The sequence below is a fragment of the Bradysia coprophila genome, unplaced genomic scaffold (genome assembly GCF_014529535.1).
Source record: "Bradysia coprophila strain Holo2 unplaced genomic scaffold, BU_Bcop_v1 contig_561, whole genome shotgun sequence".
In the NCBI taxonomy this organism is placed as follows: domain Eukaryota; kingdom Metazoa; phylum Arthropoda; class Insecta; order Diptera; family Sciaridae; genus Bradysia; species Bradysia coprophila.
This window is the reverse complement of record NW_023503807.1, coordinates 351,114-373,808: the sequence shown is the minus strand read 5'-3', so window position 1 is coordinate 373,808 and position 22,695 is coordinate 351,114. Positions and strand designations below refer to the sequence as shown.

The window sequence follows — 22,695 nt, the reverse complement described above, 5'->3', positions numbered from 1 at the left end:
CTCCTTTATTCCTTAAAAAGGAGGCCGAATTTTGAGTGGGCTCCCTGTCATCTGCTTGTAGTTTACCTGAACAATTTCGCTACCGCAAATATCCTACTTCAGTTTTACTTCCGAGTGGCAGATATTCGTATTTTCGGTCAGTCGAAAAGAAATCCTTTGAAAACTAGAAAATCCTTTCATCAGAAAATCCTCAAAATCCAGAAAAAAACAGCATAGAAAGTCCTCTCTCATTTTGAAAATTCTTTTTTCATACCAAGGACCCGAAAAGTGCGACATTGTCGCAAATTTTGCGCAAAATATGTCTCCACATTGCAGTTTTCAATACGAAAATGCATAGGCTTTCAGCAGCTTCCAATGAATAATCGCTTCGTAACGCATAAAAAATTAGAATACGATAGCGTCAAAAATTGATTTTGATATCCTCAAAAAATATTTTTGATATCCTGTACGTATGGTAGAATGGTATATCTAAAAAATAATTTTGATAAAAATGATATCCTCATGACTGTTGATATTCTAAAATTAATATCCTAGAAAATTGTTTTCAAAAAGGAATTTGATGTAAAGAAAAATGAAAACTGATGTTCTTGAAATTAGTTTTTGATATCCCCAACAAGGAATTTGATGTACATTACCCGTCGTAAACAGATAAATTCCCTAGATTGCACTGAAGTTTCGACAACATGAGTATCAATGACTTACTGAAGAAACTATGGGGAAACTATGGGGTCCTGATTGTTTAAAGAGTAAACGGAGAGCAAACGTAGCGTACACAGCAGCGTAAGTGGAAATCAATGGTAGGTCGCCGGCATTTCTCGTAGTCTCGTCGAATTTGGTCGTATGTTGCAATGGCAACAGTCGCAATACTGTACTCGGCGCGCCTGGCTCACGGATGTAACATTTAGGCTGATTTCTCTAGCACCTTAACATAAAATCCCGCAATTTTTGGTGTAAATAAATTTTTATTTTCATTTTTATCAAGAATTATTTGGAACATTGAGTAAAATTTACTTTCATTTTATTGGACAAAAAGTTTCGTTTTCATAAATAGGTTTTTGTTCGAACGAATTAGCTTGAGTTACAATGGAAAAAAAATGGAAGCTGTTTTGTTGTAAGGACAAGTAAATTCAAGTAAACGTTTACATTCAATGTGCAGACTGAGATTCATTTAAAAACCATTTTCATAAAATTTACGTCAGAGACAATCCTGTAGAAAAGCTATTAACTTTATGAGTAAAACACGTATAAAAATTCGAAAAATTTGCTGTGTTGTGTCTAAGAGTAGACCGTCTTTTCCAACCAATCTTGCATATTAAATGAGGCAGTATTACTGCCGTCAACATCACGATCCTTAAATATATCTGCAAAAAAAAAACCAACAGAAAATTCAATCACATTCTATCGCTTCAATGCACAGTCTGATGGAGAACTCACCCATCATAGTCTTTATTTTCACGGTGCACATAATGAAATCGTCAAATGCTATCATACCATCCCGTCCACTGTACCGATGTGCTAGCGCATTTAAAATCCTATTATTCAATTTGTATCCAGCCGAATTTAACGCTTCACGTAAATCCATAGCGCTAATACGGCCGGTATGATCACGGTCGTACAATTTGAACACAGCCTTCCAAGTGGCAATGTCGGTGAGAAGTTGTTTGAACTCTTCAAATCCTAATTTTCCCGAAGCGTCCACATCCATCATTGCGACCATGGATCGGCAAACGTCTTTGGAAAAGCCTTCCTGATGCATAACTAGAATGACGGAGAAGGTGCAAAAGTTAGGCTTAGCTAGACGCTTATCGGTAATTTGGACAGCTTTCGATAAGCATATCGCTTGAAGTAATTTTTGTGGCTTTCGTAAAACTAAACTAACTTCTGGTATTGTGTCCATATCTATTGTATCCGTAAGTAGTAATGCCGATTTCATTAAAAAGTTTACTTACAGCAAACTTAGTCAAATAGAGGTGTTGCGTGACTCGGGAACCCCTATGGTCAATATGACATATCAATGCCTATTAGTCTAGTCGCAAAAAACAAACAAAATGTTAGCAACAAAAACTCTCAACAAAATTCAACCTGGCACACATTTTAGTGGTGGAATGTTAAACAAGGAAACGAAAGTCAATAAGAAAGTATTTAGTTTTATACTTACGGCAATGAACGTACGACAGAAATAGAATTCACAAAATAGTCGGAGAACTGAGAAAAATTTCGTTTTTTTAGCCGCAGAAATGTCGAGAGATGGAAAGAGTTGTTCTAACCACTGTGTTTTTAGGTCTTTTTTCTTCTAGAAAAAATACCCTATTATGGCCGGTTTGTCTGTCTGTCTGTCTGTCCGTCTGTCTGTCTGTCCGTCTGTCTGTTCCACAAATTTGGTAGTTTTGGTAGCTCTCAGTCGGTAGTTGGTATTTTTGGTAGTTGGTAGTTGCGAGATGGATTGACATTCAAAATTGCAAAGCCACCATGAGCATATCGACACCAGGCAAATAATAATTATTTGTTATCTGATCACCGATAGCTCACAGTTAACATTGCAATTCGAAAATGTGGTAGTTTTGGTAGGTCCAATAGTTGGTAGTTCCAAACAGAAATTAGAAAAAAGACCTCACCAGGCTTTAGCCGGTCTATTCTTGTTTCGTATACTGACACCATTTATTTTGTGGATCAAAAAGAGTCTGAAACTGATTTCCGTCTGAAGCAGAAAGACCCGTGAGCCCTTTACTAGGTTGATGAGATACTCCTAACTTTAACACCAGATTTCACTTCTTAAATAAATTCAAATTCAAAAACACAAACAAAAAAAGTGCGACGCACACAAGCCCTTCTCACCACCATGGACATGATAAAAATGCTGAAAACGAATGTGATGGACATTGATGCAATCTACTTTTTGTAGCATAACAGTGCAATTTTGATTGTCGCTTGAATTGTTGCTGTAACACTCTGCCAACGCTAAAACTTAAAACAAGTCAAGGTCTTACTTTGTGAGGTAATCGGCTCCAACTGAGTGGTGGGCGCAGTTGTTGCTTGATTAACGCCAAACTGTTCACCTAATGGATTGTCTTTACAAAAAGCCGCACAAAATGTTGCTAGCAAGCCGCCAGTATCACTGCCTCCTCCCCCACCACTATCATTAAAACCAGCTGATTCCTGTACGGAAGCTTGTGTAGCATGTACGCCGTTCGTTGATTGCGGGCCAAAGTCTATATTCAATATACGAATGAAGGTGTTGAAGTGAATGATTATGATGGTTTACACTAAGGAAAATTCAATTTGAATTAAATTGTTGACCGTCACAATAATCCAATTTGAGTGATTGATGGAGATGTAGATGAAAAAAAAAGAAACTCGAAGAATACACTCACAACATACATCACACTCCATACCTCGCACAGACGAGCAATTTATAAGCATTTTTTTTTTTAAGCAAAATACTGATCTGACAAACCTTCACGCATAGAGTGGTCCAATATTCGTTTCAACTCCATCCAATCGACTTCCATGTCTTCGCCGGCAATGTCTTTAAATAACTTTTCAAGTGCTGTCACTTGAGGAGTTGGTTTCGATGGTTCTGGGATGTCCGGTATGATCTACAATTTTCATAACAAAAACCACTCGTAATTACACTTTTGGAAAGACAACTTTTGAAGAAAAAAAAACAAACAAAAAACATATAAATTTCTTCGAATATCTGCAGACATGGCTGTCCTTACTTCGGGTTAGGATCATTTTCCTATTGGATAACTTTACTAATATTGTCGAATGTTCATTAGCAACTCAGACTCAGATTACTCTTATAAGAGTTTTATACGCAACAGGAAAACTGCTGCCCTCGTGGGGAGTGGAGTCCGACATATTTCTTGATGTAAGCCTCGATTTAGGCTTGCAATTTTGTTCCAACATTTCTTGTAACAAATGAATATCTAGATTTTGGTGTTCTGACTTTTCGGTAGATACACAAACGCAACTTGCAACGAAACACTTAATTTAGATTTGAATTTGTTAGCTAACTATGTGCCTGTAGCTTCTTTCTTTCAAAATCGATGTGTGCGTAAATTTTGAGAAAATTAAACATTCTTCAAAGGAAGAATTTATTGTGACGACATCAACACATCATTCTTTTTAGCCATTACGGACAGGATAGGAACATTATTCCAGTCTTTTGTATTTTCCGTAAATATATATCAAAGATTTTAGATAACAACCGGATGAATATAGAATTCCACCAGTCTAACATTAAGTTTCGGACCAACGAATATTAGAGGAAATCATGGGCGCGCGTTAGCATAGCGCCCGTGACGCAGGTCCTATTACTAGAAAAAATTTCAAAAAAAAAAAATTGTCGTAGACTGCAGAACCATATATACAACAAATATTGAAGTTCTACAATTCAAAGACAAATGACTCCAAATTACCATTAAAAAAAACTAGGCGTCCGTACGAGTTCAACGAGCTATCACACGTTCTTGCAGCTTAAAATTTGGCCACGCAAAAAATCTTCCAAGAAGCCCCATTTCCATACATTTTGGTCAATTTCAGTACTTTAAACGAAATGAAAAAATCCTACGTTACTTTGTTAGTCCGTCCGTCCGTCCGTCCGTCCGTGTTTCCTATCTTCTAAAGTCTTCTTTAGATTTTGTTGAAATTTTGGGAGTAGATTCTAGTCGTCATTCTATGACATTCCAGAAAAAAAATTTGGGGGAACCGGCCTCGTTTCGGAGCTAGGGCTCCTCGAAGTTCCCATATAAGCCCCATATAAGAACACATTTAAATTTTTAAATTTTTCAAATTTTTCAAATTTTTTACATTTTTCAAATTTTTAAAATTTTTCAAAATTTTAATTTTTTTTTTAAATTTTTTAAAATTTTTGAAAATTTTTAAATTTTTCAAACTTTCCAAATTTTTTTACATTTTTCAAATTTTTCAAAATTTTTCAAATTTTTCAAATTTTTCAAATTTTTTAAATTTTTCAAATTTTTCAAATTTTTCAATCCACTAATTCTTCCAAAAGAACTGATATCAGTCAAAAACACTCAAAAGAGTAAAAGTGACGCAAGTCCCTGTGCATACTTCCAAAACAACTGATATCGCTGGATGTGACGCATTCTGCGCTTGTACGCAAAAACTGTAACAGGAAAAATTTGACCAAAGAAATTCTAGAAACAAAATATAACCAAAAAAAATTTTGCGTCACAAGTGGCAGATGTTGAGGAAAGTACTTTTAAGAATTTTTTTAAAATAGGCAAGAATACGTCCTAATACGTCCGAATCATCTGCCACTTTGTGACGCAAAATTTTTTTGGTAAAATTTGTTTCTAGAATTTCTTTGGTCAAATTTTTCCTGTTACAGTTTTTGCGTACAAGCGCAGAATGCGTCACCTACAGCGATATCAGTTGTTTTGGAAGTATGCACAGGGACTTGCGTCACTTTTACTCTTTTGAGTGTTTTTGACTGATAAATAAATAATCAACAATCGACTCACCCGTTCATCCAATTTACCAACACCAACTTCTTCGTCATTCACTCTGTGAAGTTTAAAATCGTAAATAATTAGTCGACCATAAACTGGCGTCAAAATTTGTTTTCAATGCGTTGTGTCGTATCCATCATACAAATACACACACACAACGTTAAGCAAAGGATCACTATCTGCACACAGAGATGTTTTCATTTTGTTTTAAAATTATTCATCCAAGTAAATGATATTCAATTCGAACACAGCAGTGTGGTTGTAGTTTAGTTATTTGTGATGGCAAAACAAAACAAAGAAAAACGTTTTCTTCAAATTTAAGTTGTGTTTTTTACTGTAAATTTATTTTTAAACTTTAACTTTGTACATAAAATTTTATTTTAAGAATTAAATTTAAAATTAAATATAGGAAGTGCATTCGGTCTAGTTGTAATGTTACAAACAACGACCTCTTATGGTTAAAACGCAAGTTTCTATTTTTAGTATGTAAAATGCAAATTTTGATTGTTTTATTTGAAGGAAATGTGGCCAAAATGAGCACGATGAATGGACACAATTAAGTTAGCAAAATAAGTGAAATTATTCAGACATCATTTGCGTCACTCAAATCGGTTTGTATTCAATAGGATTGTTGAAATGTTACGTAGATTTTGGAAGCATACGAGAATTTATCGTTTTTAGTAAGAAGGCTTCGTTCGGAATTATCTCTAATTGAGAAATTCAACAACTAGCAATCACAAGACAAAGCTTAACCAAGCGGTGACAGACTGCTCAAAAAGACTTTGAAATTTTAAGTGGGTATGGGGATGGGGATGATTAAAGTTTCCCCAAGCAATTTTTAGTCGACGTAAAACATTTTTCAAAGCAAAAATTTGTTCTCTACGGTATGAATCTGAAATGCACCGATAAGCTTAACATCTAATTCTACCTGAAACGAACAGTTGCCAAATATTTTACAGAGCCCACATACGCGTATGCAAATTATGTTTTATTCCCGGTTCCAAGTCGAACATTTCCAGGGCCGTAGCTAGACAAGATTTTCAGGGCGGGCTCAAGCCCTTAGATTGAAACTTTATAAAAAGCTTTACGTTTATTGTGCAGAAGTAGATGTTAAAACGGTTGTCGTAATTTATTATACTATTTTTGTTTGTGTTTACTAAAACTAGATTGTGTAAAGTATTAGTTAGTTGTGACAACGCGAGCGAATTTTTTTTTAGTAATAATGATAGAGACAATTTCAATTTTCATTTGATTTCTTTTGAACATAACATCGGTAGTCAGGATGACCATTTGATGCCGACTTCGCTATTGCAACAACGCCCTTTCATTTTTTTTAAATTTAAGAAATGGCCATCCCCTCAAGAAAGACTCAAAGAATTGACTACAAAAAAAATTAGATTTCGAAAACGTACTGCCTTTTTAAAATCCATGCTTGTATGTTAAATGTAGTTCAAAATTATAAATAAGAAGAGTGATGTCTTTTAGTATAACTTTTGAAGTCATAAAAAAGATTTACTTCCAGCCAAAAGTTGTACTCTTCTCGACTCTTCTTTGAACTTTGTGAAGAAACTAAGGAAACACAAAATTCTTTGAATAGCTTCGATTTGTTCCAAACAAGAAACTACAGGCTGATCTAAAATTTTTACTTTTTGTCAGTGATCTTGAAGTCAGAAAGCTGAGGAAATATTTTAAATCAAGAACATGAAATTTTTGAGAAAAAACTTCCAAAAATTTTCTAGCGGTGCAACAGTCGTCTCAACTTGTCTATGAAAACCGCTGCCATGATCCGATATCTTTAGAAGCTTATCAGGTTTTATTCAGGAACTACTGTTCAAGAACGAATGCTTTTTTATGAGAAAGCAAATCGTACAGAAAAGCTGTTCAATGTCATTAACAAAGTCATGTAGCTACACTGGAAGTTACTTGTTAACGACCATTTAAAATTCAAAATGCGAAAAATGTAGCTACTGAGCCAAGTGAACGCTGAACATCTTTTATGACCTTCAGCTTTCAGCGTAGATCAGACCTAAAGCATTCATTTTTGACCTGAATTTACCCGATTCCGAGCCCTCAAACCTTGATCAGGATTTAGATGAACAAAAGTACTTGATGACTCAAAAATGAAAAATTTCAAAAATTTCGTGTTTAAACAACTAAACAAGTTTTTGTCTCAACACGTCCATCAAAGGTAATTCGGGATTAGGATAGCCAAAGGTTGAAGAAAAAAACGCTTTGAGCATCTTGAATGTTTTTCATACAGCGTCCTGCATTAAAACTCAAAATTGTTTTAAGTCTCTACTATGTAAATAGCCGCGCAGCGAGACTTTTTTTATGAACTTAGAAGATATACACAGCAAATGAACAAACAGAATTAGGTTGATAAATACATAAGGCATATGAGAGACATCAACTTCAATCGATATGTCTTTAAGTTAACAGAATTTCCAGATGAACTCTAGAAGTTCCAGGGTGGGCTCGCAAGATTTCAGGACGGGCTCAGCCCGCCTAAGCCCATTAGTAGCTACGGCCCTGAACATTTCGAAATTTCCCGGTATCCAAATACATAAAATTGACTTCCCGCACAAACATTTCCCGCTGGTTTGTTCAGCTATCATTCGATTTCCTGGTATCCAATTTTTTTTCCTAAAAATTTCCCAGTATCCTGGATACCGCGGATACACATAATTTGCACACGCGCCCACATATAGTATCAAGAAACATCTAGGCTTCCAGGCGTAATTTGCAATTATTATTGCATCGATCAAAAACTGCATTTTTCTGAACGCAACTGTTTTGATAATTCGATTTTCGCAGCTCTACTGCCTCCCTTTTAGGGTAAATTTAATATTCACAATTAGGCCTGGAAAAAAATTGGTTCGTTTTAGAGGATGATGCCGCAGAACCATTTTTTTAACAATTATGTTTTACGTCGATTGAAAGTAACTCGTAAAAATTCCGATCCTCCATTGTGAAGCAAACAAGAAAAAAATCATCGAAATTCGTCCCCAATTTAAGAAAATTAAAAGTAAAGTAACTTTGTAAACTTCCCTGACTAGCGACAAGACATCCGAATTGTGTTCTCTTATATAGCAGGACCAAGACGTATGCTGAATTTATCGAAGTAAAATATATTTTGTACACCAAGCGTAATTATAAACAAATGAAGTAAGAGATTCAATGACTGAAAGATGAAAAGTTTGGATATATGGATGATCTTTCTACAAATTCTCACGCTCTAGTAGTAGCCACGCAAAACTAACATTAATTTGTTATTTGAGAGTTTCGGTTAAACATTTATTCAACGCAATTTTGAATGGTAGTGACGCAAAGTGAGTCAAAAGAGTTAGTGAAAATGTTAACGTTTGTTGTTAATACAGATAGATCCCCTTTGCCATTGAAACTTAAAATCTAAATTGAGTATTAGTTCTAACTAGTTGCACTGAATATCGATAAACAGAATGCGATTATTGATCGTAAGAATAAGCATACTCCATATGGTTCCTCGATTCGGAGAATACGCGTATCAAAAATTCTCCTTCCTCGTTCGGTTCGAACGTTGATGGGACGATTAAGTAGTGGCCGGGTGGTAGTTTGAAACGACAGCTTACCTGAAATATAGACACGCAATAAGTGGCTGATTGGATGATATTGCATCTCAGTAAAATATTACTTCTCTCAAATTGATGAAGGCCGGAGATCGAGCCACGCTTGCGTTATACTTGAAGAAATTCATTCTTAGCGGTTTGTAGGCTAGATCTCTTTCGGTTACTCGATATACGGCAAAACCAACAGTCAAACAGTCCATGCCCATGTTTCTTTTTGAGCGTCGATTCTTTTGCATTAGGGCAATAATCACCGTGCAATTGCCTTCGTCATCATCTTCGTCAGGGTCTTCGAGCGTTACAACGTACTGGGGATTATGCCAAAAAGTGTCCAGGTAATTACGGCAACCACCAGCAGTCACTCCAGCGGTCCATTCACCTTCGAACACGGACATTTCCCATTTTTTCTTGCCTCCGCTAACCTGCTCTTCAGATAAACTGTCAGGACTCAAGTTGCACAGTTCAACGCGATCGTAGTATTTCATCCAGTCTTGGAACGACATCCAAAATTCACCGTCGTGGTCGAACGTGAGCCCGATTTCCATTTTTACGTGTTCTGGTATGAACCTCCATTCGGGGGATTGGTCACTCTACATTTTAAATACATTTGCGATAAGTTTAAACCATATTTGCTTAATGCGTTTACATACCCACGGTCCGTTCCATTCAGCCTCATTACCCCAAGGATTGCGTAGTCGAATCATTGGGATTTTACCGGACGTGTTCGGCGTTACAATGTCCATCAACTCGACCTTCGTTATTGAATAGGCATGTCCCTTAATCAGGCCCTGCGGAGTCTCGGCTTCTAATACCGATGGATCGGGCTCAATGCTACAGGCCATCATTGAATTTCTTTCGTAGCCTTTCATCAAAATTTCAAACAATTTCGGTGGAGCTTCATTCAGCTCATACATTTCAGTGACTCCGCCAGTAAAGTCTTCCATAGCCTCGCATGTAGTGCCACCTTTTAATGCCTCGTAGGAACCATGCAATTTTGCGTATGCTTTTTCCAATAACGCGCTCCAGAATTCATTCTTTTCCGTTGAGTGCATGTAAACCAGTTCACCACGATACGTTGGCAGACGATCGTCGATAACAACATCAATCCAACGGCCATACTGCCAGAACCTGCAATAAATCATTTTTGCTTTACATTTTTCCGACATAATTTAATTGTACTAAGGACATGCACCTAAAGTGGAATATACCGGCATAGTCTTCCTCGAAACTTTGATCATCCGGGACAACTCTAAAGAAGAGTTTCGGATCTTGTGTCAAAGTCGATGCAGCGGCCAAGAGCCAACAATCTCCAAGCTCACCTTGCTGCACGTCAAATCTATGGGAAAGAGATTAGAGATTAGCAACTCGACAAGACTGAATTGAATTATGTTTACAATTACCGGGAATATCCTTCAACGAAAAATTCGGGATTATCAGCTATTTCCATGGGACGCAACCATTCGATGTGTCGGTCAGGTCTGCGAGAAAATTGCAACGATGAATCGATGGCTGGGAAATCGGGATCCTCAAAAAGGACGCCATTTTGCAAGCACTCACTACGCAAAGTGTTGAAGTCTTGCACTTGTCCTCCATATCGTGAGCCGCTTCCTTTTTCACCCAACTGAAAAGTAAATGGGGCGAATGAGAAAAATGAATAACGAATGAAGGTGGCGGGACATTTCCACACCGTCAATATCGTCAGGAACGATATTATCGTTTTTTTGGACAATACTATCGTCTAAAAAACGATACTATCGTCTAAAAAACGATAATATCGTTTTTGAGACGATACTATCGTCCAAAAAAAATGATATTATCGACCAAAAAATTTTCTAACCAGGACGATAATATCGTCTAAATTTAAAAATTCTAAAATATTGTCTGGACGATAGTATCGTTTTATTGTCGATATTATCGTTCAAGATATTATCGTTTTCTGGACGATATTACCGTTCTAGAAAATCTAATGGATATTTTCGTTTTCTGTACGATAATATCGTCCAAAACGATAATATCGCCCAGGACGATATTATCGTTTAGTTTTGGGTGGTAATATTGTCCAGGACTCAATTCTACTCAGAGGTGCAGCAAGAACCGAATTCTCTTCCAAAATATCGAAAAACAATTGTCAGATGAAATCACCTACACATCAGTGTTTAAAAAAGGCGTTTAGTTCGTCCCTAAATAATTCATCTTTTTACGAAATGAATACCAACTTTGATTGTACATAAAAAGCGTTTTAACACGCCGAGCGATCCGGCCCATTGCCCCGGAGCGAAGCGGAGGGCCACAATGCGAGCCGGGCGCCGGAACGGTGTCGGAACTTAGGAGTTAATTTTTTTTTCTCGCATCGTCTCATAATTAGTCAGTAATTTTTCTATATAAAATTTAAATTTACGGAACCAAATGAACCAATTTTTAAAATATATATTTGCCGTCTATAAAAAGGTGTTTATCTACAAGTTTTTGTGTTTCGTCTTCAACAACCATCCAGAACGATAATATCGCCCAGGACGATATTATCGTCCCAAAAATTATCGCCCAGGACGATATTATCGTCCACAATAACGATAAAATTGTTCAGAAATTGAAAATAACGATAATATCGTCCAGCGGATATTTTCATCCAGGACGATATTATCGTCAAAAAAACGATATTATCGTCAAAAAAACGATATTATCGTCAAAAAAACGATATTATCGTCAAAAAAACGATATTATCGTTTTTTGAACGATAATATCGTTTTTTAGACGATAATATCGTCAAGAAAACGATAATATCGTCCTGAAAATATTTTAAAATTTATAATTTTAGACGATATTATCGTCCTGGATAAAATTTTTTTGTACGATAATATCGTTTTTTGGACGATACTATCGTCTAAAAAACGATAATATCGTTCCTGACGATATTGATCGTGTAGGTATGTCGCCTCATCACGAATGAATGAGGGAATGCGATAAATAGTCAATTTGAAATGTACAGTGTTTTGCTAGAGCTGAATTCACAGTCTGGCTGATAAACGGGAAACTGAAACTAGACTATACATTTAATAGTATTAAAAGACTATACACAAAAGCAATCCCATTTGAAGCAATTTTTGAAGAACATAAAATTCATCTTCCATTAAATAAAGATCCTGCGCTTTCGATCCAACAAAATCTGAAGCGTTTATGGACAATATTATAAATTGGTAGCGTTGAAGAACAGATTTGTGTGTAAGCAGGACAAAATTTGTGCATATGTCATAAGAAGGTGATATCATGTATAGAATGAAACCTTTAGCTTTGCCATGTTTTATCAGAGCGGTGGTGATAGTGGTCAGCACTGATGAAATAGGTAGAGGTTCTGAATGTTCAGTTTCTAGTTTACTTCATTGAATTTAATACTAATACATTGAATGCAAGTGCAACAACATTATCCTACATGACACCTGATGACCACATGACCAAAAATAGTTTGCGATGTCAACAGTCGTCGTGATAATCCAAAATGTTTATTTTGACGATTCGGATTATGTACCTCGCCGTTGGCTTAGCATCACAATCACCAACTCGTCAAATTAAACATTTGGACACAGGTGCATAATCTACTATTAGAGAATCGTTCTCAATCGCTTTAAAATGATATTGGAAACGTGTTACCTTTTAGCTAATCACATTCGTTCATCCATCCATTCATTCCAAACCAATCACAAAGCAATTAAATGTCAGCCATTAAGTGAATGCTATATTGGCAGTAATAAATACTGATCGATAGTAATGTGTATTTATATGGGTGAGCGTGAAGTTATCTGTTGATAACCGAAAACACAAGCCATAATATGAGTCTGACATCATCTTCTGTGTGGAATTTGTAATTCTAAACACTGAGAATCGCCAGAGAAGAAAAGTTCAGAATTTTTGGATATTGTGCGGGAATATACGGAGTTTGAAAACCAGCGCTTTTTCGTACAGTGGTCTCAATAAACATTTACAGTACGTTAACTATACGGCATTGTTATCTTACACGATAAATTGCGCTTCCGTCAAATGTTTTCTCTCGTTTCCAGTCTTTCGGAGCTTCTTCCGTTTTGTCTAGCCATTTTGGAATAACTTCTCTATCTTCACTATCATAATTGCCATTTATTTCACTGTTGTCAATCGATGGAAAATTTAAATAGTTCACATTACTAACAGACGAGAACTTTGTAACAAAGAACGGATTTTCCGCGTTTTGCACTTTTTTACACTCAAAAACATGTTCGTCTAATATCGGATTGTCTTCCTCAAAAATGGAAGAAACCACCGGATACACTCTATCACATCTGACGGTCATTTTTTTTGGTCGCCAGTTTTATTTTAAACGAGAAATAATTTAATTTTACAAATTAAGACGGCAAATTCTTATCAAAAAGTGATGCTTTGACAGCCATAAATGAAAAAAATGGTTGAAGTTTTGAGCGTATCTTTGTGTGAGCTCATGTACTGATTAGACAATGCATCACACTCGTTCAACGGCTCATTCAAAACTAAAGTTTTGTTTGCGTGTTAGCCTTTCTCATCAGTGGTTTTATGTGCTGGTATTTCACTATTTAATAAAAAAAAATGTAAAATGGAATAGCGTATCGCACACCCTGATGTCACATTTCCATGTATAAAGTGGCTACGTATAATCAGACGATTTGAACTTAGGGGGTGGTTTTGTGAAATCGCAATAGTTTTGATGGTGATGTAGTACTTGTTGGATTTGAAAGGATGATTATGAAGTGATCAGCTTCAGTTTCACGAAAAAACGAAAAAAAAAGTTGGTGAAAATAGAATTAAATGATGACAGGATGTAGATTCGTGTATCTGTATTCGTGCGAATACAAATGGAGCACTAACACACATTTTTATCAAAATTTAGTCAGTTCTTTTGTAAGCACCCTGTGGAACTGGCATCAATGCTGTCTGTATACAAAAATGCACTTTATACAGCAAATGATCTCAACATTATTTATTTGGCGCCTCAAACAGCTCAAGCAAGACTGTATATATATATGTATTTACTCTCCCCTTTCATCAATTGAATCAATTGAATCAAGACGTACGCACATACAACTTCGGTAGATTTTTTGACGGTTTGAACTTGAAATGGGCTCACAGACGCTGACTCATCGTTGGTATCTTGGGCACTGTATTAAGGGAATGTCAATGGCAGATCACATTACTTTTTCTCTAATTGGTTTTTACATGGTGTAGGTGGATATTAGATCATCAACATTAAAATCATTAAAGTAAAATATCCCGAGAGTCAAATGAACTACAAGGTCGTTTCAAGAAACATATAACTAATTGGCAAGGGTCACACCCAAAGCTGTTAGTTTATTTTGATATAAAGCATTCCCACTGCGTTGTCTGGTCATGTTCTAGTTTCATTTGAAACTTAAGTTGTTAAACGAACTGTAAATTTAATTATCAAGAAAATGTTAAACGAGTTGGTGCTAAGTAGAAAGTAAACCACACTTCCTTATACCGAATCGTGAGAAATTTGCTGAAGGAAAAAGTAGTGCGGATAATCCATTTCCATTAGTTTACAAATTAAGGTTGATGCAATTTTATGTTCAATCATCAACTGTATACAACAGCTATAGAATCAATATTATTCTTGTTGTAGATTGAACTTCGTTGAAACGTTTACAGGACACCAAACCAATTGGCGACAGGGAAGTTGGAATTTTTCCGTTTTTGCACAAATAGCAAGAAAAAGTTTCTTGCACTGAATGGAATAGTAAAAGTGTAATGATTACTATGCACAATATAGTGTAGAAGAAGGAAACGAAACGACAGTTTCGACTGTAAAAATAACAAGAAATTTTCTTCGGCATCATTTACTATACATTTAGCTACACAGAACAAGCGAAGATCGTCGTAAACATTGCAGGTCACGTTTACCATAAACTAAGGGAAAAAAGGGAGACACAAACGGCCAAATTTCATTTTTCAACCTTTTCTTGGATTGGGAAAAGTCTACACAAGATATAAAGAGAACTAAGGATTGATCTACCTCTGACCTGGAGTTTTAGAACGCACAGTAAAGCACTGATGGACTCGTCCTTATAAAACAGGTTAATTGAGATTTTTTTGCTAAATTTTTGCCCGATCAATGTAGGTTACACAGGTTTACAAGATCAGGTCAAAAATAGATTCCTGATCGATTTCTCACAATTTTATGCATACGTTTTTTGATCTGCGTTGCGTGACGGTTGATATAATCTAGATTATCTAGATCTAGATCAGTTATCTAGATTTTAGCGACAAATGAAGATTTATTTTTGATATAAATATTTTCAATTAGAACTTAAAGGTTGACCTTTTTAATAAGCCGCCCAATCGTTCAAAATTTTCCTGTCTCCTAACCATCTCATTTCAAAAAGCTCTACTATTATCTAAGTCGCATAATTCTACCTGGCACCATGCATGCAATATTCCTCAAGTCTGTATAAAGCTTTACTTACAACTTTCATATTACTAATACTCGGCAATATGCGCGGTACAGCGGCTTCCTTTTTCACAACCATCATTTCCTGAATTGCATTGCCGATGTAACCAGCAGCCGCATTCATCGCTTCCCCGAGCAGTTTTTCTCCAGCACCACGCAGGAGACCCTTTTATTTTAGATATTTTTTTTAAATTGTCCAATTCAAAGAAACTTGGAAAACGTGTTGTAAAATTGATAAAATATTCCTGTACCTTTAGCTCATCCATGATGTTTGTGTGGTTATTAGCTTTGTGCGTTTAAATGTCAAAATATAAGGGATAACTTGGAAAAAAATCTGCAATGACATTCAATTTTGCATGAGAATCACATCATTCTTAAACATAAATTCTGTCGGCGCCTTTTTTCTGTGTTTTTTTTTATTCTTTAGTGGTGTGTCATAGCTTCAGATGTACTCTGCGCGGTGGGTGTGAGAAATACCAACTCAAAGAAGCTATAATTTAATGAACAATTAATGAAACGCGAGTGAGTATACTGTTCGTATTCAATTAGAGCAACACAACATATTGTTGCAATCGGAAAAACATTATTGTCATTGAAATGATGAGAAAAAAAAAATCTTTCGTAATAATAGACAACCTACAGATATTATGCGATTGTACGTAACAGAAGTTATTATTACGATCACATGTCACATTTGCAATAAAAAAATCAGAACATTCAATTTGTTCAATTGTCAAGAACATTTTACCACAATGACGTAAAAGTGTCGTTCGCAAAACGATTTAATTGATTTGTTGTTCACAAGATCAGGACACATAAATTAATATTAGTTGCACGATCAACTGCATTGCTTCAAACAATTTACTATTTATGTAACTAGCAAAATTATATTAAAACAAATGAAGTAAAAGATTCGATGAGCTTGCCGACTGCAAATGGTTAATCAGCAGCAGCTGTTATTATTTTATTATCTACATTGACGACACACAATGTATGAAAAGGTTGTAATGGGACATTGTCTGTATCTGTTTTTAAACTGAGTTTTTGATTTCTATGGATACATGGATACATGGATACATGGATACATTTTATATGGATACATGCAAAATTCGTACGTGGAAGTGTATAAGAGAGAAGATGGACTTGTTGATCGTGTCGTATGATGTAGGAAGAATTCCGTTATGAAAGTCAAAAGGTTGTATCTAATTAAGTTGAAAGGGGACTCGAACATGGCGACATTATTTTGAAATCAACATTTTGTTTCTTTTTGTTTCTTCTGAAATCAACAATTTGTTTTTTTTTCATAGACGAAACATATATTAAGAAACGGGTTAGTCCAAGGTCACAATGAATATTTCATAAGTTCTTCGTAATTAATAACCATCACGATACAGCCTATTTTAAGAAAACGAAACGATGGAAACTAACACACACAATAAACTCAATGGAAAATAAATCAGAAATCACATTTTATAGTAAGGAATTGAGACTGATAATCTTATCTGAGAACGACACTCGTAAGACAACATATGCCGGCTGCTAATGAACGATTATGCAGCCTGATATAATCATTACAAAATGTGGGTCAAGTTCAGTAGCGTATCTCGAATAGCGCAACGTGCATACTGCATATATGGAGAGAGAATGGTAAAAAGTTGTGATCAGACAATATATTATTCACTCGGTGCAGCTGATTTTACTTTACATTGCGAACACAAACGAATTTACATTGCCGATTGTCAACACATTCGTAATTTGAACTCTCTAACATCAGAGCTCTCGTAGCCATGACATCATATAGAACCGAATATTAAGATACACACACAAAAAAAGTGTTGCTGCGACGAAGTATATTTTTAACTAATTTCACAACAAAAATTCGCATACATTACCTACTGTAATTTAGTTAACGTTAATGTAACAGTGACACTAACTAATAATTAACATTTTCGGAAGAGGTTTGTTGAAATATTTTCCAAATTTCTGCGAAAATATGGTTAGACTTAACACACCCTATTGATATATGAGTGGTGTTACACCGCGGAGAGACTTTGATGAACTGAATTATAAAAGAGCGCACATATAGCGCCAGTCTCGCGAGAAACGAATGAATGGAAAAACTGTGGTTTACAATATTCGTTCCTTTAGTCAAGAGAAGGCGAACGTTTCGAAACTTTATTTACGTCTGTTCTAAACTATTCAAACTAATTTATTTGTCTCTTCCTAATAAACCATTCAGGAATTGCAACAATAGAAATTGATTGAGACAATTTTCAAGTATTAGCTGTAATTCTTCACTGAATTTCTTGGTTATTTAGCAATTAGAATTTTGAAAAGTCATTTGAAATCAACAAACAAATTGACAAGAATAACGAAATGGAAGTTTGGTGTCTATTGAACACATTCGGATTATTTCTCTAACATTCATCCTTTGGAATAATTTTTATCTGGCACAATGAAATATCCATTTTAAGAATGAATAATCGTCCTCCTGTAAGGGTCATTTAGTTTCATATTGTGTTGTAAACTGACGTCGATGCAGGGGAAAACCAAATTAATAGCAATTCTTAGAAAATTTCTTTATTCGGGAAAGCTTCAATTTTGAGCATAAAACAATTCACAAGAAAAACAACTCAAATTCCTTACATTTAGTTTCCCTGCTCTACATCGAATCCTTTTAAAGCCTAATTAACCATTCATATCGTCCGGATAACTTCCTAAATTCACAATTCACACAATTCAATAATGAGACTAAATCCATTCATTTTTTACAAATTTACCTCGAATCAAGAGACTCTACACCTTCGGATACGAATTATAATTGCAATGAACGGATTAAACAATCAAACTGATCAATGATTAACACGATGATTCAAGATTTAAGATTTACGACCGGAATTCAGTCCTCTTTCAGCTAAATCTTTATTGGAAATGAAAATGTCAAAAAACTAACAAACGACATACTAGATTCCGATCGACTATATCGGCTTCGCAGGTTGCTACGCAACATATTGATCCATCTTAATATCAATACATGTTGTGGTGATAGTAAGGAGTCAATGTAAAATAAAATCTACTGACCTCTATCTGCGGAACTCTATGACTTCCTCATTTTTAAAGTCGATACTTGCAACCAAATATAGTTCGTAGCTTCTATTGGAAGTATATACCACATAAATATACCTTTTAAATTAACTTTAACAGTTAGCCAATTAGCGCAACAAAAAATTTATCAAATTGTGTACAAAGACACTCGTAATCAAATAGGCCACAACATTTTATGAAAATGAAATTCTCTTTTCAAAAGAAATATCAAACAACAAATTTCGCACATACATTCTCATGTTGTGTTTTTTGGCAACAAACCAATAACCAGTTTTTGTAAGTCAAATCAGAGATCTTTGAATGGTCGTTTTTTCACTCTTGTGTAGATAACAATCGATACACTGTCTGCGACTATACAGTTTTAAATAAAAATGAAAAAATCAATCCAATAAATGTTGAGCTTATGACCACTCGATAACCCCATCCAAAAACATGTTACCACTCGTATACTCGTATATAATATCAACCCATTATGATTAACCTTGATGGTTCATTTAAATGGCTTGTTGGAATAGTATTACGATTCACAAACCATATAATACAAAACATTGAAAGCAATTTCCAGTCAATTGTTTTGTGTGCTCAATGGAAATTGCAATGTGACATGAATATTGAATGCAGTACTATACAATGGTTTTGGAGGAATTTTCTTTATGAAACTCATCGATCCATTTTTACTGCGAAAAAAATTTAATCGATTTTTTGTCTACGTTTTTGTACGAAGCAAATACTATGATAAACTCAGTCAGTAAATGACTTTATAAGTGTGATCTAGCAGATTATGAGAAATGATTAAAATAATGGTCACGAAAGGAAGTTTTCGTTAGTTGATTTGTTCACCAGTATGAATGCAAAGTTATAGTTCGAGTGAAGTGAAATTTGATTCTAATTACAGCCGGTGCCTGTGAAATCATTAGCCATCTAAATCTAATATATCGAAACCGCACCTCTTCCGTATTACTATGTAAACAAATTTATTTATAAAAAAAAATTAACTTTTCATTTAACTAGAAAGTGGTGGTGGCTATGCACACATCTTACTCTAGCCACAAAATGTAAGAATGACTGAAACCACTCTTCTTTAACGAAATATATAAAAAAAAACGATTTCGTACAAATGATGACAAATCCAATTCACCGAAATAAATTTGTGAATTTTTTATTCATTCTCCGACAGCTATTTTTAAAACGCCAGATGTCTATGCAAAAAATATGGTAGCGCAGCTTTGTTTTCTTAAATTCAAATGATTTATTGTAGATTTGATCGGTAAAAATTGGTGATAAGTAAATAATGGATGTTTAAACGACTGACAGATGTCTAAGCTTCTATTTGAAAACACACAATCAAAATAATTGACAAAGGTCAACGACATTAAAAAAGGCATACCGAATGGACTGCATTTAAATGGATTTATTGAGCGGACAAACTGAATTAAATAGTCAGCACGAATCGAAAAGCTTTAGATAGCCAATTGGAATGAATTAAAACGTGTGATTTATAAGATGACAACATTGTGGGCCTGCCGATCGGCAGAGAGAATTTTTTGTTTTAGGTGGAATAAGTTCAAATGCTTTCGCTTCTGACAAAATATTTGTCAGTCGGTATACGTCTGAGGAAAAACGTTAGTTAAGTACAGGGTTGACTTTTATACCAGAATAAGGATTAGACGAAATTTTAAATTTCGTTAGTATGCAATCGGTTTACAATCTTCGATTAAAAAAAAATGAACGAACAGGCATTGATATACACTGCGTATTCTGCAACAGATTTTTATCTTTTTGAAATCACATTTCTGTCTTCACCATGTTGCTCTGTGAATTCATAATTGAAATTTTCCAAAATAACTGCCATACATACAGTGCAATAAACACAATATACAGATGATCGCGAAAAGAGAAACATTTACACTCGGACATAAATGTATTTTTAGCAATAATCGCTCGCATTCAGAAACACATAACGTAGCAATTTCAAACAAAGAATAATGTGAATTCAGATGAAACATCTTGTTCACTTAATATATACCGAACGATGTTGAAGCAAAAAAAAAACACAAAATTTCTTACTCACCGACCCATAGTTGTAGTTTCCATATATTGGCATTTCATCGTCTGGCACAAAAATCGCTTGGCATGGTATTTCGTCTTGCGAAACAATCTCAGTTTCGTCAACGCTAGAATGCACCGAATCACCGCGACTGAGAGCCCAGCCGATCGGGTGCGATTTAGTCGAACCATCAAATGATGAATCGTGCGATCCTCTTGGTACATTTGGATTTGGCACTTGATTTGGCATCACATCGGCAGTGAATCCATACGACATCTGGAATCCTGTTTTTTATTTGTTTGAGATAAATGTTAGCAAAATAGTGACAAAATAGGAGAACCAAAAAACCAACCGATATTTGGACCGGTATACGAAGGCATTGGCGAGGCTGAAGCCGCAGGGTACGGACACATGCTCGATACTCCGGATGACGATGCAGTGGACTGCGTTTCACCTTTTCCGTAGCTTAATCCTTTTAAATTATGCCAACCATAGCCATTGGCATGCCAGTTCTTCGGATAGTAGTTACGATTCATGTTTTATTTTGTTCAGGTAGCTTCTATTCAACACTTTTAATGTTGCAGTCGTATAGTTGATCAACTAACAGCAAGTGGTGACAGCTCAAAATATTGCAATTAATTAGCCGCAATAAAATTTACGGATGTATGACACAAAAATGGCACACGTCACTCGTTTTATGGATACTGGGTAGTTCCTAATCAGACGAATATTTCCCGTGAATAACAATTTATTCGGTGATTCACTAAACAAACAAACCAAATGTTATAAAAAAAATTGACTAGACGCTAGACGCACTTTTTGGCATTAAGAAATTTCCACTGTTTTATTTATAATGTCAACCGTGAACCGCTCTTTTATTTGCAAACTAACTGGGTATGGAACACTTTTTCTCACAGATGTTAAATTGAAGGATATGATTAGTGTGTCAATTTTGTAAACGTAATATTACTTCTATCTACTCTGTTAGTTTTGAAAACTCTGTCAGCTGGTGCAAAAGAAAGTGAAATGTCTTTCTGATATGGTAACTGTCAAAATTATAGGCATGGTTTGCACGGTTTGCACAACATAGTTTTCAACTGAATTTAATGCAATCATGACATTTATAGAAAAATTTAGCTACACGAATATAGGTGTCGGTATGTTCATTTTGATTGAATTCATATTAATTTCTCAGTTCTTATCAAGGTAAATATAGTGAGGAGGTAATGCCATATACAACCGAATCAGATGTGCAGTGGCACGAAAGTTTGCTATAAACGCCATCTCTCCCTGTCGTTAAAATAACAAAATTGCTAAAAACCTGGGCCATCTGTTTTGTGATAGGCACAACATTTTGTGAAACACAAGTAAATCTTAGTCAACCATTTTAAAAAAAGATGTCAGTGGCAACGAACTATAGACATTAGACATGTTGCATAATCGTGAAATCACATCGAACCATTTTTAAATGAAATTTGATGTTAAAATAAGCATAATTTACCACTACACCTTATCCAAATATTCTTCAGGTTTTTTTTTAAATTAATGAAGAACATTAATTTCAGGGGAAAGTATGACGTCAGACTAGTGCGGTCGTTCATATGTAATACATACACTAACCCACTCGCAAAGCTGCGCTTACGTCATTAGTTGTTCGTCTATTTACGTACCAACATTAAAAAAACGAAAATATTAACAAATACTTATTCGAATGTAAACGTAGACGAATTAGGAAAATTTAAATTGCTGATTTAAAATACTAATTAACTCAAGAGCTGTGTAAGATTGTGTATTTAAGGGTTTTGAAACCCGAATAACACTAATAAAATATTTCCAGAAGACCATGCAAGCTGTGTATTGTGCTAGGCCGCGCAGGCATTACCTCTGTGATCGAAAAATGAACGAGAAATAAATTTCAATAGGTTTGTCCCAAGGTCATTTCGCAATGTAAAATTTCATCCACAGAAGGCCACTTAATCTCAAATTTCGCCGAAAATTTTA

General features: G+C 35.2%; 1 protein-coding gene across 7 annotated transcripts; it reads right to left on the bottom strand.

Moving 5' to 3' along the window:
• Positions 1-942: 942 nt before the first annotated feature.
• Positions 943-21,733, bottom strand: LOC119083166 (calpain-A). Of its 7 annotated transcripts, none has more exons than XM_037192818.1 (13): positions 20,719-20,836; positions 15,794-15,876; positions 15,559-15,708; positions 10,480-10,700; positions 10,272-10,415; positions 9,730-10,207; positions 9,148-9,669; positions 8,967-9,085; positions 5,490-5,532; positions 3,455-3,596; positions 2,988-3,209; positions 1,435-1,758; positions 943-1,361 (listed from the first exon to the last, which is right to left on the bottom strand). In XM_037192818.1, exons 2-13 carry the CDS (start codon positions 15,806-15,808, stop codon positions 1,276-1,278), a joined length of 2,466 nt encoding a protein of 821 aa, XP_037048713.1. In that variant the 5' UTR covers positions 15,809-15,876; positions 20,719-20,836; the 3' UTR covers positions 943-1,275. The 7 variants fall into 7 exon arrangements, with proteins under 7 accessions (XP_037048713.1, XP_037048712.1, XP_037048708.1 ...); XM_037192817.1 differs by lacking the exon at positions 20,719-20,836 and adding an exon at positions 17,435-17,611; XM_037192813.1 differs by lacking the exons at positions 15,559-15,708; positions 15,794-15,876 and adding an exon at positions 21,047-21,733 and having other exon boundaries at positions 20,719-20,978.
• Between the last annotated feature and the right edge of the window lie 962 nt (positions 21,734-22,695).

Bases quoted from the DNA above. Each gene is read 5' to 3' on its own strand.
- LOC119083166 (XM_037192813.1), bottom strand. From the start codon at position 21,230: ATGAATCGTAACTACTATCCGAAGAACTGGCATGCCAATGGCTATGGT. The intron at 3,597-5,489 runs GTGAGTCGATTG...TGAAAATTGTAG, and splicing joins TTGGTAAATTGGATGAACGG to ATCATACCGGACATCCCAGA. The intron at 1,759-2,987 runs GTAAGACCTTGA...CCGTCATTCTAG, and splicing joins GGAGCCGATTACCTCACAAA to TTATGCATCAGGAAGGCTTT.